Source organism: Myotis daubentonii, chromosome 1 (genome assembly GCF_963259705.1).
Source record: "Myotis daubentonii chromosome 1, mMyoDau2.1, whole genome shotgun sequence".
NCBI classification, from domain to species: domain Eukaryota; kingdom Metazoa; phylum Chordata; class Mammalia; order Chiroptera; family Vespertilionidae; genus Myotis; species Myotis daubentonii.
Genome location: NC_081840.1, coordinates 28,309,552 through 28,328,168, shown reverse-complemented (window position 1 = coordinate 28,328,168; position 18,617 = coordinate 28,309,552). Strand labels below are relative to the sequence as shown.

Below are 18,617 nucleotides of genomic sequence, written 5' to 3'. Positions count from 1 at the left end.
TGCCTGTTACCAAACAGTAGAACTCTTTAGTATAAAAGGACTATTTTAACTATAATAGTAGCATTTTGAATTTAGGAAAGTTTGAATGCCTTTTTGGTATTGACAATACTGAAATTTGGCATTTGATATAGATTTTGTGTGTACTTGGGATATTTTGTAAGTGTGACTTTGATATCATTTTTTATCAAGAGCTGATGTAAATGGAATGTGGTCAGAGATGAGGATGCTGTGGCATGGTACTCCAGTACTGACAGGGGAACTTTGGAATGTTAACAGGAAATTTAAAGTGTTCTGGGATCCATTAGTGGAAAAACAAGGTCAATTAATCTCATTTCTGAATTGTGACATCAACTTATTTTTGTGTGGACTAGAAATAATAACTACTTAGAATCATGAGCATTTATATTTTTTTACTTTAAATATAGAAGCACAAGTCAATGTAAATTTTAGGTTTGGTTTGAGAACCACCTTGTGATAACTTTTATTATAATGCTCATTGATTTTGTGTGTGAGCTTTCCTCAGAACAAAATTATAACTACATCAGGAATGGAAGTTTTTCAGTTGGGCTCTCAGTAGTCTATAATTTATATATTTTAAAAATAGTCTGTTGCCATTAATAAATAATAGCAGGGGGAAAATCCTGTTCATTTGGAGCTTTGGGCTATCCATTCCTGTGATACTATGATGAAATATAAATATTCAAAGATAGGGAAAAAATTATTTTTAGACCCCAAAATTCCTTCTAACTAATTATCCTGCATTTTATGCTACTGATGAATTTGAGAACAGAGGATATAATGTTTTACATCTAGGTATTAGCCTGCTACTTGTGTTTTACACCTCGTTATCAGCAATTAAATAATATAATTGTATTATTACATTTGGACTGGAATTATAAAAAAAATGAGATAATATGTATATAATATTGTTTTTAAAATATAATTACAATGTAGAATGGATGAGTAGAATTACCAATAGTGTAAGCTGACAATAGATCGTAGTTCCTCTTCTTTACAAACTAACTAGATAACTTTGAGTAAATTATTTAACCACTTTTGTACTTCACTTGTCTTATCTAGAAAATGAAGAGGCAAATCCCCTAAGGTCCCTACCAACTCCAAAATTTTATGGTGTATAATTATGTAATTCTAGGCTTTATAAGTAGTGTGGAGGGGAAAAACTTTAAGCAATCATTTATTCCTACACCTTTCTTTTAAGGAAATCATGTAAAATAATTCCTGATAAAATAATAAAACTTCCCTAAACAACTTGAAACTTAGTAGAAAATATTGACATAATCACAGTTGGAAAGTAGGGAACATATATTGAGAATCCCACAGATCTAGTTTGAATCCTAGTTCTTTCTCCTTCTAGTTTATGAGCTCATGATCAAATTAGTTTCTTGATCTCTCAGAATCCATTAAAGAAAAAAAAATGAATGAGTCTGTTTCTTTAAATATGAAATTGAAGTATGCATATTTACCTGGAAGGATTGGTGTGGTTTTTTAGTAATGAGATCATATAAATGACACATACGCAGTACTCAATTTTTTTAACCTGAATATATTTTGAATGGCTGTAAAGAACTTAGGTATGCCACGTGAACACATAACAAATACTAGTTTATAAACTTTTATGGTATTTCATTGAAAGTAAATGTATTTCATTTACTCTAAAGAATTTCATCCTCATTTTCTGTGAGTAAAATAAACACTCAAAATGCAGTGTGTTTTGAGCAACAGTGAAATTGTTCTATGAATTGCGCTTCAAAATTTTTATGTTGATAAGAATCTGTTTTCCATCACTATACATAATGTATTTGAGTACATGTGTGTTTCAGGCAAACAGGCACATCCTTCTGCATGTGACATTATTACTGTTTTCTTTCAGGAAACCCTGATAGATTGGTGTGATGAAAAGGAACTTAATTTGATACTAACAACTGGAGGAACAGGGTTTGCACCACGAGATGTCACTCCAGAGGTGAGATAGAATATGCTTTTCTCAGATTCAAGGAGTAAACTATTCATGTTATTTTAAATATTTTTAATATTATTTTTGTAATTCTGCTAGGCAAAACAAGAGACTTGTGGTGCTAAGAATGAAAAACTTGCTGAGGAAGAATTATGTAAAAAATATTTCTTGGCTTTTTTCTTTGGGCTTAAACTAGAAATTATATAATATGAGGAAGATTGAGCTGGTCCAGAAGGTAAATCCTGCATTCCTTCAGTGGTCTGTGGTATCAGCTGAACTTCAGGCATGTTCCCAAAGGAGGTGATAACAGAACTCTGACTCAGCGTGGCATCTGGTGTGCTTTCTTATAATTCAAACTGTATCTGAATTCTGTTTTTTTGAGTTACCCTTGTCACTGGCCTCAAAGCACAGTAGAATGGTTGTAATAGAATATTTATACCAATTTTATAGTTCTTTTGGTGAGAAAGGGTTGTATATTCCATAACTTTAAATGAATTTAATAAATCATAAACAGAATTAATATCTAGGCTTTATGCCACAAAAATCACCTCAGCTTTTGCACAGAGAGAAAAAATAGGGAAAGAATGAAGAGTAGGCAGTGCTCATTGATACAGGGGGGAAAAATCTTTTTTATGAGGAAGCCATAAACCAGGTGTCACTTTCAGAGTCTTAAGCAAATTTATATTACCACTTGTGACATTGTTTTCTTTACTTCCCCCAAAAAGTGTTTCTTGGCTGAATTTCAAGTTAATGTTAATTATGTCCTATTTTTCAAATCAGTACACTATTGTATCTACTATCTTATTATCAGCAAGATGCTTTTTCTCTGCACCTATTAAAAAATTCCTGTCCTGTTTTTCAAACTTTAGCCTTCACCACAAAGCAGATTGCTGGGCCCTACACACAGATTTTCTGATTCAGTAAAGTCTGCAATGGGTGCTGAGATTTTGTATTTTTAACAAGGCCCCAGGTGATGCTGATGTCACTGGCCCATCGACCATACATCAGACTTTGAGAACCACTGTTCCATATGAAAATACAAATTTTTAAACAAGTTGTAAAATAGTTTCTATTCTATGTAAATAAAAATCATGACACAGAAATTCTTTGAATAATAAGTAGGCTTATAAATAAAATGGTCTTGCCTTAAATCAGAATCATGTTAAATTGAGAAATTAACTTCAACTGCGTAAAAAAGAAGCCAAACTTACATAATTTATTTAGACTCTGGGTCCTAAGGGAAATGGTTCTTTGACATGTTTTACATTAAAAAAAAACATTTACATTTTTTATAAAACTGTGAGGCTAGCCCTAACCGGTTTGGCTCAATGGCTAGAGTGTCGGCCTGCGGACTGAAGGGTCCCAGGTTCAATTCCGGTCAAGGGCATGCATGTACCTTGGTTGCAGGCACATCCCCAGTAGGGGGTGTGCAGGATGCAGCTGATCGATATTTCTCTTGCATCAATGTTTCTAACTCTCTATCCCTTTCCCTTCCTCTCTGTAAAAAAAATCAATAATATATATATATATATATATATATATTTTTAAATAAACTCTGAGGCTAACTTAAAAAGTACAGTTGAGGGAAGCCATCTCCTATAGAGATGTGTTTGTGTTTTGTTTTGCTTATAATAGGAGTGGGGAACCTTTATTCTGCCAAGGGCCATTTGGATACTTATAACATCATTTGCAGGCCATACAAAATTATCAACTTAAAAATTAGCCTGCTATATTTGCTCAAGCACTTAATTAACTCACCCCTAAAGCCTTGGCAGTGCCAAACCAAATGATTTCTCAGACCTTATACAGCCCAAGGGCCAGGCATTCCCCACCCCTGGTTTATAAGAAAATTGCCTATCTATGTGAAGACATTGATTTTTGGAGTTAGGTGTTGTGTAAGTGTTTGAAGGAAATGAAATTAGGTTTATATATCGCCATTTTTTGTGTGGTAGTTTGATATTTTCATGGTATTACTTATTTTTATATCAGAAAAGTATTAACAACTATCAGGAATTAATTTATAACCAGATAACAACATTATTTTCAATTGTGGGGGAATAATTTACATCACAAAGTTTAGTATTTTGTATACTGTGGAGCTTCAAGGCAATACCAAAATGCTAGGTTGAAAATTCAAACCTGTGAATTCTGGCTCTGCTATTTACTAGCAAGGTGACTATAAACTAGTCTTTAACTGCTCTGTGCTTAGGAAAATTAGGAATATAAAAGTACTCACCAGGGTACCTGTGAGGATTCAATGAAAAGTATGCCAGTATTTTAGTACTAGCTATGTAAGGATTAACTTATAAGGGGTAAATACTTTTTTATTAGTTACTACGTAACTACCAAGTGGGCAAATTTGATAGTAATTCTGTATAAACCTACCAAATGAATAAAAAGTCTTATTCTAGATTTAAAGTATATCCTTGAAATCATCACAATCCTATTAAATTATTTTTAGTTTTTATATAGTAAGCTTCACATTTTACCTTTTCTATCTCCATATAAATCAGAAATCTTGAACTTCTACCATTCTAATATCGTAATATCCCCCATTCCTATTTTTGGGTACTGTTAGTTGACAAGAGTTTTCTCCCTTTCCATAAGCTTGTATGTTTCATTATATCAGAAATTGAGAAGTTCTTTATTCTTAAGTGAAGTTTTTCAGTTAGAGGTACTCTTATATTCTTATAGTCATATATGCCTATAGCAAAAAAAAACCTAAAATTATATTATGGTTTTTAAAATATACGTAAATATGTCTTCTCTGTTTTTGAAAACAGGTGACTTACTCATTGTGAATTCATGATCTTTAGTAGATACACTTTACTTCATATAATATTTATGGTTTGATTATGTACAACAAAAGTCCATAGGACTGTTAAGCTTTTGAAAAATTAAATAAACATGAAAGCAATGTAGGTCCTCCCCAAAATAATTCTAATTTCCCATTTCCTCTATACCAGCGGTTCTCAACCTGTGGGTCGCGACCATTGGAAAACACATATAGCATATCAGATATTTACATTACGATTCATAACAATTACAATTATGAAGTAGCAACGAAAATAATTTTATGGTTGGGAGTCACCACAACATGAAGAACTGTATTAAAGGGTCGCGACATTAGGAAGGTTGAGAACCACTGCATGATACTCTTAATAGTTGCAATTTTTATAATATTTAAAAATAACACTGAAATATTGGTTAGGAATCCAGAAATATAATTTGGGGCCTATAATAATACAATTATTTGTTGTTAACTTGTTTGTTTTACATAACTATGCCTAAAAAGAGAGGAAACTATTTCTAGACCACATTTATCTATATACAACTAGTTGCAAATATTGTTAAGTAGATTCAGAAGTTATTGATAGACAACACAAATATTAATGATAAAGGTTAAATAACATAAAACTTCTCCCTTCAGGGACTAATATTTTACAGCAAGTAATTTTCAATAATTATTTTGTCCTACAATCAGAACGGATGATTGTATGTGAGATGTGTGTGTTGTTAGAAAAAAGTGAAGGATATAATAACAAATTGAATGAATGAAATAAAGCATTCTAAAGTTGTTATCAATAAGTATGAACCTTAGAGAAAATGAAAAGTTTAATAGATTTAGATTTCTTCTGAGGTATATTTAATTAAAAAAAAAGGAATAGCAAATTTAGAAAAGTGTATCTTATTTACATATTTTATAGAAAGAATGCAATCAATTGATATTTCTAAATTGTGAATTTGTTTCTACATGCCTTGCTGGCTCACTCTGTGCCTCTAAACATGATATACTATCAAACCTAACATATAATAGCATAAACTATTCAACTTTTTTGGTTTTATTTTGATATGAAAAGCTTTATTTTAAAAAATAAATTACATTTTCTCTGATCTTATAAAAAGGATGGATAATCTGTTGTCATTGGTGAAATGCTAATCATTATAATATTCTATGGAACATAAGAATTCATTGATATACAAAATTATCTCTTTGTGTCCCATTATCTCTTTAAAATTACATATTTCCAAAATAGGTATTATTGCATAAAGAATTTTTTATTATTTTTAGAAAATAGAAGTATAATTAAGGACATATAAGTGAGGTGAAGTGAAAGCTCTTTAGACATAAATTTGAGAAGAGAATAAAAGATTAAGAAGCATTAAAAGATCTGTATACTTACAAAGAATGTTTAATGTATTATGATAAATTAGAAAATATTAAGCTACTCAATATTTACAGGGTAAAAATAACTTTCACCACTTTTAGAGTAATAGGCCACACCAAAATAAAGGGTTGAATACTAATGTATTGTTTTGATAATAAATTAAGAGTTAAGTGAAAGTCTAGCATACACATTAGGTTCCATCCACTCATTCATTCATCAGATGAGTTTGGTATTCTTAATTCTTAATATGTATCCAGTGCGATACAGGTTACTAGAGTTAAAAAATGAATAAGGCAGGCCCCTATCCTCAAGAAATTCTTAATCTAACACATGGGTTGGCAAATGATGGCCTGTATACCAAATCCAATCTGTCATCTTTTTTGTATGGCTTCTGAGTTAATGAATAGATTTTGCATTTTTAAATGAGTAGGGGGAAAATCAAAAGGAGAATATTTTGTGACACATGAAAATTATTTGAAATCAAGTTTCAGTTTCCATAAATGAAATTTTATTTGAACACAGCCACACTAATTCATTTATATATTGCCTATAGCTACAAAAGCAGAGCTGAGTAGTTGCAACCAAACTGGTATAGCCTGCAAGGTCTAAAATATTTGCCATCTTGCCCCTTTGCAGAAAAAGTTTGCCAACCCCTGTTCTGTTAGGTGATGGCAGTAAGTCATCTTTAATCAATTTTTTTTATTTTTAAGGTTGATTTTCTTGATTTTTACCTTTGTTCTTTAGTAATCGCAAATGTTATTGGGCTTCATTTCTTAAATTTTTAATTTTAGAAGGAGCAAAAAAAGTAAAAAAGAACACTTTTCTGCAATAACGGAATGTATTGCCCCTTGTCTTAATAGACAATATAGCATAACAAAAATAAAAGATCCCTTATTCTATGGAAGATAAATGGTGATGGTCGGAAACTTGGGATGGTGAACACACAATACTGTATGCAGATGATGTGTTGCAGAATTGTGCACCTGAAACCTATGTAATTTTGTTAACCGTGTCATTCCAATAAATTCAATTTAAAAAATAAGCTAAGTAATATATAAAATGTTTAACTTTTAAAATTGGTCCAATTAATTAATTTATAATACATGAAATAAAATCTCACTCTTAAAATATTTCAAACTGTTGTTCTTAGCAATTACTCCTTACGTGTTCTGATATAATTGTTCATAATGAAATAAAAGGAAGAATAGCAAAAATTTCAGAAAACTATAAATTTGATGTAAGGGATATCCATTTAAAAGGCTCCTTATGGTTCATTATGTAAGTGAAGAGGCATCTGACAAAATGACCGGTGCTGAAGAGGGTAGAATGCTTAAAATTTGGTACAAAGTATGAATTTACAGTGGGGCCTTGACTTATGAGTGTCCCAACTAACGAGTTTTTTGAGATACGAGCCGTCTCTCGGCCAATTTTTTGCTTTGAGTTGTGAGCTAAAATTCGGGTTACGAGCCAGCTTCAGATACCCCACTGCTAGTTGGCGCAGCGAACATCACAGTGAACGCCACAACATCAGCCCAGCATCACGTGTCTCACTCGTTCACTTTAAGATTTGACATACGAGTAGTTTGAGTTACGAGCTCCGTCACAGAACGAATTAAACTCGTAAGTCAAGGCCCCACTGTATAGGAAAAGATTATGAATTCCAGAAGATATATTCTGTATATAGCCTATAATATTTATATTTCTTTGGAACAGATTACTATCTCAGCCTTACTACAAATGTTTTTCCACTTAGATTATTAGGCATTTTTTTTTAAATACCAGGAAATTTATTTATTTTATACAATTTTTTATAATCAATTTGTTAAAATATATATTTTACAATTGTATGTCTGAGTATACTATAAGTCAGGTATTTCATGCAGTCATTAACCATTTTTCTTCCTTATGTTATAATGCTTCAAAATCAAGAATTCTGTGTAAGTAAAAGGAAGGAGTCATAATTGCCCTAATTTACTGACTATATGTTAATGATTCTCAATTGGTGACTCTTATGAACACTGGTGAAAATTTACACTTAACAACTTCACCTAAAAGTTAACATTCAACATTTTAGCAATCAGAAAAACTCTCAGAGAAGCATAGCAAAAACACCATGTTGAATAATTTCTGTTTTTGAAATAATTTTTTCTTTCAATTTTATTTTGTACTAGAGGCCCGGTGCATGAAATTAGTGCACTCGGGGGCCGGTGGGGAGGTCCCTCATCCCAGCCTTTGCCTTCTTGCAGTACAGGAGCCCTCAGGGGATGTCCGACTGTGACGAAGGCGGGAGAGGCTCCCGCCACCACCGCTGCTGTCGCCAGCCGTGAGTCCGGCTTCTGACTGAGCGGTGCTCCTCCATGGGAGTACACTGACCACCAGGGGGCAGCTCCTGTGTTGAGCATCTGCCAGTTGGTGGTCAATGCATGTCATAGGGACCAGTCGTTCTGCCATTCAATCAATTTGCATATTAGCCTTTTATTATATAGGACTAGGGGCCCGGTGCATGAAATTCGTGCATGGGTGTGGGTGTGTGTGTGTGTGTGTGTGTGTGTCCCTCAACCCAGCCTGCACCCTCTCCTACCTGGGACCCCTTGAGGGATGTCCAACTGCCTGTTTAGGCCCTATCCAACTGGAACAGGCCTAAACGGGAAGTCGGACATCCCTCTGACAATCCAGGACTGCTGGCTCCCAACAGCTCGCCTGTCTGCCTGCCTGATTGCCCCCAGCCACTTCTGTCTGCCAGCCTGATCACCCCCTAACCATTCCCTGCCAGCCTGATCTATACCTAACTGCTCCCCTGACAGCCCAATTGCCCCTCACTGCCCTCCCCTGCCAGCTTGGTCACCCCTAACTGCTCTCCCCTGCAGGTCTGGTCGCCCCAAACTGCCCTCCCCTGCAGGCCTGGTTCCCCCCAACTGCCCTCCTCTGCAGGCCTGGTCCCCTCTAGCTGCCCTCCCCTGCAGGCCTGGTTCCCCCCAGCTGTCCTCCCCTGCAGGCCTGATCCCCTCCAACTGCCCTCCCCTGCAGGCCTGGTTCCCCCCAGCTGTCCTCTCCTGCAGGCCTGATCCCCTCCAACTGCCCTCCCCTGCAGGCCTGGTCACCCTCAACTGCCCTCCCTTTCAGGCCTGGTCCCTCCCAACTGTCCTCTCCTGCTGGCCTGATCGCCCACAACTTCCCTCCCCTGCCGGCCATCTTGTGTGTTCAAGTGATGGTCAGTTTGCATATTACCTCTTTATTAGATAGGATTGGTTTCAGGTGTACAGCTTAGTGTTCCCCTCAATATTTCTACACCCAACTGACACTATACTTAGTTATTACAATATTGAGGGGAAGGGACTGAGAAGCATAAATTGGCAGTTACAAAATAGTCACAGGAAAGTAAATAAAACATAGAAAATACAGTCAGAAACATTTTTGAAATAATTTGACCTCTAACATAGGTCATTTAAAATGTATAGTTGTTTTCAAGTATATATCAGAATTGGCTAGAAAACATGATTACTTCCCTAGCAAAATACTGTATACTGGTACTCTAGAACTCTATGAATTTTTATTTTCTAGTTCTAGGATTGTTCTGACAATAAAATACCTGTTACACATAGTAAAGCTAAAAATAACCATATTAGGGTAGGATTTTGAGTATCTTAAAATGGTTCTGTATCAACAGAATAACTTGATGATATGAAATTGATAACAGCACAATACAAGAAACACTTAACTTGAAATATTTAAAACTAGATTGAATAAACTATGTCATTATTCTATGGACAGAGAATGTTATATTTTTTATGCCACTTTAAGGAGCACTTCCTATAATTTTTACGAAATGGTCCTGAACATAAAAATATGTCTCCATGTCTTATCTTTGTTTAAACATTTTCAGATGCAATATGATATAGTGGAAATAGTCAGACATACCTGAATTTGAAATCCCAACTCTACCACTAAACTATGAAATTAAGGTAAATTAACGTATTCAAAGTTCAGTTTTCTTATCAGCTAAATTAGCTAATTGTTTTTCTAATAATTGAGATAATAAAAGTAGCCAATAATAATAATAACTAACACTTGCATATAGCATTTACTATGTGTCACGTGCTGTTTAAAGCATATGTTCATTCATTTAGCCTTCAAAAAAAATCCCACCCATATGAGGCAAGTACTATTGTTATATCTGTTTTAAAGATGGAAATACCGATCAGTTTATTGCCTTGCCTAAAGTAATCCAAGCTACTAACAATAATGCATGTAAAAGGACCTTGTATAATGCAAGGGACCTTTGTAGGTGCTTGATAAACATTTGTTTTTTCTTTACCTTTTTCTTTCTCATTTATTGATATTACTAGAGGCCCCGTGCATGAAATTCATGCGGGGGGGGGGGGGGGGGTCCCTCAGCCCAGCCTGCACTCTCTCCAATCTGGGACCCCTGGGGGGATGTCCAACTGCAGGACATCCCTCTCACAATCTGGGACTGCTGGCTCCTAATTGCTCACCTGCTTGCCTGCCTGATCGCCCCCAACTGCCCTCCCCTGCCGGCCTGATTGACGTCTAACTGCTCCCCTGCTGGCCTGATCGCCCCCAACTGCCCTCCCCTGCCAGCCCAATCGCCCACGACTGCCCTCTCCTGCCAGCCTGATCATCCCCAACTGCCCTCCCCTGCAGGCCTAATCACCCACAACTGCCATTCCCTGCCGGCCTGATTGTCCACAACTGCCCTCCCCTGCCGCAACCCACCTCCTCCACCAGGCCCTGCCTCCGCTGTGCACATGGCCGTCTTGTGACAGCCATCTTGTGACAGCCATCTTCTGATGACATTAGGGTGTGAAGGCGTGACGACCACCTAGGCTATTATTAGTATAGATTACCTGTTACATCTACTTAGACATGGAAGCCCCAAATAGTTCTGCTATTTGTCATGGTATTTCTGGTATCTGTTGTTAGCTACTAAAATACCTGGTGGATATGTCTAAAAAATAAAGATGTCCCAGCCAGTGTGCCTCAGTGGTTGAGCTTCTACCTATGAAGCAGGTGGTCACAGTCCAATTTCCAGTCAGGGCACATGCCCAGGTTGCAGGCTTAATCCCCAATAGGGGACATACAGGAGGCAGCTGATCAGTGATTCTCTGTCATCGTTGATGTTTCTGTCTCTATCTATCCCTTCCTCTCTGAAATCAATAATAATATATTAAAAATCCTATCTAATAAAAGAGAAACATGGTAATTGGCGTATGACCGCTACCCTTCCCATTGGCTAATCAGGGCGATATGCAAATTAACTGCCAGCCAAGATGGCAGCCGGCAGCCAGGCAGCTTGAAACTAACATGAGGCTTGCTTGCTTCAGTGACGGAGGAAACCAACACTCCCCGCCTGCTTTGCGGCCTCTGAGCCTGCAGTTTAAGAAACATTGTAACGAATATAGAAGCTAAACAAAACCCCAGAAACCTGCTTTCAGCGAGGCCGGGATCTTAGAGCTGGAGTTATACAGTATTTCGATTATAGAACCGAAACAAACCAGATACCTTCTTTCAGCAGCAGAAGCCTCAGAGCTGGAGCCAGAGCTAAAGCTGGCCCAGAATAAAAGAAAAAAAGGAGCAGTTGGGAGCTTCAGTCGGCCTGAAAACAGCCCTCAGCCCCTCACCCAGACTGGCCAGGCACCCCAGTGGGGACCCCCACCCTAATCCAGGACACCCTTCAGGGCAAACCAGCCAGCCCCACCCATGCACCAGGCCTCTATCCTATATAGTAAAAGGGTAATATGTCTCCCAGCACCGGGATCAGCGGAGCCAAGAGGCCTCCCGGCACAGGGATCAGCATGACACGGGGCAGCGCCCAAACCCCCTGATCGCCCTGTGGCTCTGTGTGTGACAGAGGGCGGGGCCACAACCTCCCTATCCGCCCTGCTCTGTTCGTGACAGTGGAAGGCGCCCCAACCCCCTGATCAGCCCTGCTCTGTGCCTGATAGGGGGGAGCTCCCCAACCCCCTGATCGCCCTGCGGCTCTGTGTGTGTCAGGGTGCGGCGCCTCAACCCCCTGATCAGCCCTGCTCTGTGTGTGACAGGGTGCGACGCCCCAACCCCTCCCCCCCCCCCACGGGCCCTGCTCTGTGTGTGACGGGGTAGAGCCATAACCTCTCCATCGGCCCTGCCCTGAGTGTGAGAGTGGCGGCACCCCAACCATCTGATTGGCCCTGCTCTGTGGGTGATAGAGGATGGCGCCCCAACCCCCCTGCCCCCACGGGCCCTGCTCTGTGTGTGACGGGGTAGAGCCATAACCTCTCCATCGGCCCTGCCCTGAGTGTGACTGTGGCAGCGCCCCAACCCCCTGATCGACCCTGCTCTGTGGGTGATAGAGGGCAGCGCCCCAACCCCCTGATCCGCCCTGCCCTGAGTGTGACAGGGGGCAGTGCTCCAACTCCCCTATCGGCCCTACTCTGTGAGTGATGGGGGGAGCTCCTCAACCCCCTGATCGGCCCTGCTCTGTGCATGACGGGGGAGCTCCCCAACCCTTTGATTGACCCTGCTCTGTGCGTGACAGGGCACGGAGCCCCAACCCCCCTGATGGACCCTGCTCTGTGCGTGACGGGGGTGGCGCCGCAACCTCCCCATCGACCCTGCCTTGAGTGTGACAGGGGGCAGTGCCCCAACCCCCCAATCGGCCCTACCCTGAGCGTGACTGAGGGTGGCATCGCAACCTCCCAATCTGCCTTGCTCTGTGCATGACAGGGGAAGGTGCCCCAACTCCCCAATTGGCCCTGCTCTGAGCCCGACCAGGGGCTGCACCTAGGGATTGGGCCTGCCCTCTGCCACCTGGAAGCAGGCCTAAGCCAGCAGGTCGTTATCTCCCAAGGGGTCCCAGACTGCGAGAGGGCACAGGCCGGGCTGAGGGATCCCCCCTCCCCCCCGAGTGCACAAATTTTTGTGAACCGGGCCTCTAGTATAATAATAAAGATGTAAGTCAACATTTCCCCATTAGCTATTTAAGGCATAGGGCAAAGGAACAGTAGTAAGAATTTCTATAATCTTTATGATATGAAGAATGTAGATTATTATTGCAGTTGAATTATACCTTCTGATATTCTACCTAACCTATTTATTTTGTTTTGAGTCTCTAATTCCTCTGTAGTGTAAAATTATTGGGAAGTGGTTTTAAACCACTCAGGTATGTAATATTCAGTGTAGCATTTTTGTAATAGTCCACTTTATTTTACGGTTTATAATTACTTTGCATTATCCATTGAAAAACAGTTAATATTGTAAAGTTTAGGCACACTTAGGAACTACCTGTTTGCTAAAAACATTCATAGTCTTTGTTCCATTTAGCAAGTATTTATCAAGCACTTTGGGCTTTATTGAGCAAATGCTAAAGAACATGTTCTCCTAAAATAGTCACTTGGCTGACAAATCAAGACAGTATAAACCTAGTACCTGAAATGTTCAGCCAATTTGGGCAAAATATTTCTTAAAAGGGAAAGATTAAGAGAGAACTGAGTAATCAGGGAAATTTTTATTAAAGTAGAATTTGAGCTAAAATTGAGGGAGAAAAAAAGTAGATTAGGAGAGAAGAAGATATTACTGATAGGAGCAAGGAAGAAGGGGAAATGTTTATCAAGCTAAAATAAAAGATAAAAATTAAGAAAATCTTCCTGGCCAAAACCGGTTTGGCTCAGTGGATAGAGCGTCGGCCTGCGGACTGAAGGGTCCCAGGTTCGATTCCGGTCAAGGGCATGTGCCTGGGTTGTGGGCACATCCCCAGTGGGGGATGTGCAGGAGGCAGCTGATCGATGTTTCTCTCTCATCGATGTTTCTAACTCTCTATCTCTCTCTCTCTTCCTCTCTGTAAAAAATCAATAAAATATATATTAAAAAAAAAAAAAGAAAATCTTCCTGGCGAAAGAAGAGAATTCACTTTACATGGAAAGATGGATAAACTAGACTATGTTATCTATCTCTCTATCCTCTGTCTATTTGTTTATTTATTTATTAATTATTATTTTTTAGTGCCCCAGTCAAAAGACATAGGGTAGCTGAATGGATAAGAAAACATGACCCTGCCCAGCTGTTGTGCCTCAGTTGATTGGGTGTCATCCCATTCTCCCAGAGGTTGCTGGTTTGATTCCCGGTCAGGTTAGAAAAAAACCCACAACCTGTATATATTCTGTCTACAAGAGACCAACCTCAGAACAAAATATTCACACAGGCTGAAAGTTAGAGGATGGAAAAAAAATATTCCATATAAATTGAAACAAAAAAAAAGCTGGGGTAGCAATACTTATTTCTGATAAAATAGACTTCAAACAAAGGACATAACAAGAGACAAAGTCAGTACCTAATACTAAAGGGATCGATCCAACAAGAGGATATGGCCCTATTAACATATATGCACTCAATATAGGAGCACCTAAATATATATATATATTTAAACCTCTTGGTGGACTTTAAGGGAAAGATCCACAGCAATATAGTCATAGTAGAAAAATTTATCACCCCACTGTCATCAATGGATAGATCTTCCAGATAAAAAATCAACAAGGAAACAAAAACTTTAAATGACACACTAGACCTGATGGATTTAATTGATATTTACAGAACATTTCATCCCAAAGTAGCAGAATAGACCTATGTTATTTAAATCTCTTTCTTAGATCAGCTAGAGTAGTGCCATCTGTAGAGATGAAAAATAGCAACTGTCATTATTCAGAGATTCCTTAGGAACCAGAATTCTTAAGTCTACTATCAACCAGTACACACAGTAAAATCCTGCCATCAAAGCTCTCTAAAAATAGACCCTTTTGAGAATTGACATTAATTGAAATGCATATCAATACATTCCTCAGTAGATCTAACGTCATTCTTTTTGAAGATTATTTTTTGTGCCTTGTTTGGTGTGTGTTTTTTCCTGTTGTAACCTACAAATATAGTTATTTGTGTATAAAATTTAAAGTGTTGTGAAGTACCAAGTTCCAATTTTGATTTGTCCTTTGGAAACCTTTCAGTTAATACTAATCTTAAAATTAAGAAAATCAAGGAATATTCTCTTAGAGATTTTGTCAGTGTTGAATCTTTAGTTAGCTTATTTTATGTAAAATTACAAATAACATAATAGAGGAATCACAGTTTCTCAGAGTTTGAGTAGATGCTATATTCAAAGTCCTACCATCTCCTTTTTATCATTCGTACTTTGCCTTTGTCTAAACATCTTTATCACTATTTCTTTCATCTGGGAGTTTGTTGCTTGTGGAACTCTAATTCTTTGAAAGTCCAAACATACCAAATTGAAACCTGATGCCTTATAATTTCTACCTAGTAGTCCTAATTCTGCCCTTTGCAATGTACAAAAGAAGTTAAAGTCCTCTTTTGCATGACAGTTCAAATATTTGAAGATAAACACTACATTTCCCTTTTAGGTCCACTTACTTTAATAGTATTTTTGCACTCATTTTTTTCCCCAACAGCTACAGACTTTCCCAAGACATTCACCCCCTATTTTATTTATTCATTAAAAAGAAAAACTCCTGCCCGGTCAATGTGGCTTAGTGGATGAGTGTCGATCCATGAACCAGGAGGTCAAGGTTTGATTCCTGATTAGGGCACATACCCAGGTTGTGGGCTCAATTCCCAGTAGGGAGCGTGCAAGAGGCAGCCAATCAATGATTGTCTCTCATCGATGTTTCTGTCTCTCTCTTCCTCTCCCTTCTTCTCTGAAATCAATAAAAATATGTTAAAAAAAGAAAAAGAAAAACTTTGTAGTACAATTGTACCAGTGGAAAAGTTACAGGTACAAAATCACTTAGATGAAGTAATTAGGACAATAAGTGGCATTGCATTTAAAACTATTATATTGAAAGTCTCCCATTCCACATAGCCACACTAAAGAGAGTAAAGCATATTGCTACTCAAGGTCAGAATTTTGAAATTTTGAGTATAAGGCAAAAACAAATTTCATGTATAAAGAATCCATAAATAAAATGCTGTCTTTATTTTCCCTTAAGTATAATGCTTAATTCCATGCCTACACTGTACCAGAATATGTAAACTCAGCTTTTTTGGGGGTACCTGTTTGGTGAAGAGAGATCATATCAGTAAAATACAAATTTATTTATTATGACAAAATTTATGTCTAAATAGAGCTCTTACTAGAAAAATGGTGTTGCCCATTTAACCATATATGAGGCTGCATAACATAGTGATTAAAAGCACGTAGGTTTGAATACTAGATTCACCATTTCCTAGTGTGCAACCTTATACAACTTTACTAATTTTCTATACTTATTTCTTATGTGTAAAATGGAGAGAATAAAAATACTTAACTCATGGGTAGGTTGTGGATTAATGTAAGTAGGACACTAAAAACAATATTTGCCACATAAATATTTGCTATTATTACCTGCAATATAAGTAGAAAGAGCATTAGCTTAAAAAGTAAGTAGATAATAGCTGAGTAAATATTGAAAGAATTTTTTTCTGGGGAAAAACCCATCAAGATACGGACCTAAAGTTTACAAGAGTGTAGTTGTGAAGAAGTAAAAAGAAACAGAGATGACATGCTAGATATTGATTTTTTTCTACCTTAAATCTGTCAGAGTGATAAAAACCTTAAAATCACCTTTCCAGCTTACCCTTATAAGCATACTCTTGTAAAATGAACAGAGGCTGGCATCTGAATACTTCAGTTTTGCAAATTATGTGCTAAGGCATTGAAAACTAAATATCATTAAATAAATTGCAAATACAAGTGGTAAAGCATATTTATCTACAGATACATTTTCAGGAATGAAAATTTCAGGATACTCCTTATTATTGTCTGAAATAAAGAATGTGTATTCATCTCTTATGTTAGAGTTCCATCTATAAAGTGGAATTAATGTTGCTTTTCATGCAAAATGTAGTAAAATGATAACAGATAGATTTATATCTGTCAAGTCCTCTGAGCTTCTTAGAATGATATCACTGTATTAGAAGGGCAGAATATTTGTAATTTTGTTACTGCCTGCCAAAAAAGGAAACATGGAACTAATAATAGAGAGTCAGAAAGTGGATTCATATAACAAAATAAACTACTTGGAATCATTCTAGTAACTTACAAGTATTATTTCCTCATATTGGAACTTGGAAAGAACATGACTGCTATTAAAGAACAGAGGACAGATGTCCAGTGGAGGGAGAAACTGTTACAGATAATCATAAATGACAGGCACAATGATGAGAACTTACAGGAAGAATCCAAATTCCTTCAGAAGATGCCGAGAAGAAAGAAGCAGTAAAGCTTTTGTCAGTATGTTGTCTGAAAATGCATTGTCATCAGTTTCCTGAGAGAGATATTGAAGGTCAAAGGCAATAATGCAGAAGAAGCAGTTGATTGTGCTGGAAGAACCAATTGATATGAGGAAATAAATTATATGACTCTATGAAGATTGAAGATAGCATTGTAGTGATGTATATCATTGGAGCAATTTAAGTGTGTTTTCCCCTCACCTCCCTCTTTGCTTTCTATAGTTTAATTACAGCATGATATAATATCCTTTCCTGTAATAATTATCAGGATAAAACTTTATGTACTGAGAAGATAGGTCAGTTTTGACTAGAAGGTGATTTCAAATAGGATTTTTCAAATTTTAAAAAATACTCTATAAAATACATGCTTTTGAGCCAATGAGAAGATAGCTGTTAGTTTTGTATATTATATAAATGTAATGGAATCTTATTAAAATGTGTCTGTTGCTTGCTCTGATTTAAGACTACATTGTATAGGAGACCTCCATTATCATGAATTCACTTTAGCATTGTAACACCATTGATTTGGTTCAAAAGAGATTCACACGATGCCAGTTTCCCACTATTGTTAAACAGGGTACTTAGAGGTTTAGTTAATTATGGTACTTTGATATGTGATCTATTTGTTGGCCCTATTTACTTTCCTCCTTCACTTCCTCTCTTTTTGCCATTTTTAAGACTTTTCTATACTGCACCCTATCCCTTAAGATAGAGTGTTTCTGTGTAGTGGGTAGATGAATGAATATCATCATCAATCCTCCTATATAATAAAAGCCTAATATGCTAAGTGTCCTGTCATCCTGTTGGCTGTTCAACCAATCAAAGTGTAATATGCTAATGATTTGCTAAGGCTGCTCAACTGCTCTCTGACATGCACTGACCACCAGGGGGCAGATGCTCCAACTGGTAGGTTAGCTTGCTGCTGGGGTCTGGCAGATTGGAACTGAGCAAGACAGGCCTGGCATGCCCTGGACCCCTCCCTCAGTCCCTCCTCAGCTGGCCAACCTCCCGTGTCCCTCCCCGACCCTGATCGTGCACAGGTAGGGTCCCTCAGCCTGGCCTTCACCCTCTTGCAATCCAGGACCGCTCAGGGGTTGTCAGAGAGCTGGTTTCAGCCCAATCCCTCAGGCCAGGCCAAGAGACCCCACTGGTGCACGAATTCGTGCACCGAGCCTCTAGTATTAAATAATAATTAGAGAAAT

General features: G+C 37.8%; 1 protein-coding gene across 11 annotated transcripts in view; it reads left to right on the top strand.

Annotated features, from left to right (window-relative positions):
- Positions 1-18,617, top strand: part of GPHN (gephyrin) — a 444,048-nt gene that overhangs the window by 194,779 nt on the left and 230,652 nt on the right. For 10 of the 11 annotated variants that reach the window (XM_059693272.1, XM_059693252.1, XM_059693290.1 and 7 more), the window contains exon 4: positions 1,892-1,984. The exons of the other annotated variant lie outside the window; for it this stretch is intronic. In XM_059693272.1, the coding sequence (XP_059549255.1) occupies positions 1,892-1,984 (93 nt within the window). The remainder of the gene's footprint in view (positions 1-1,891; positions 1,985-18,617) is intronic. 11 annotated transcript variants of the gene reach the window in all.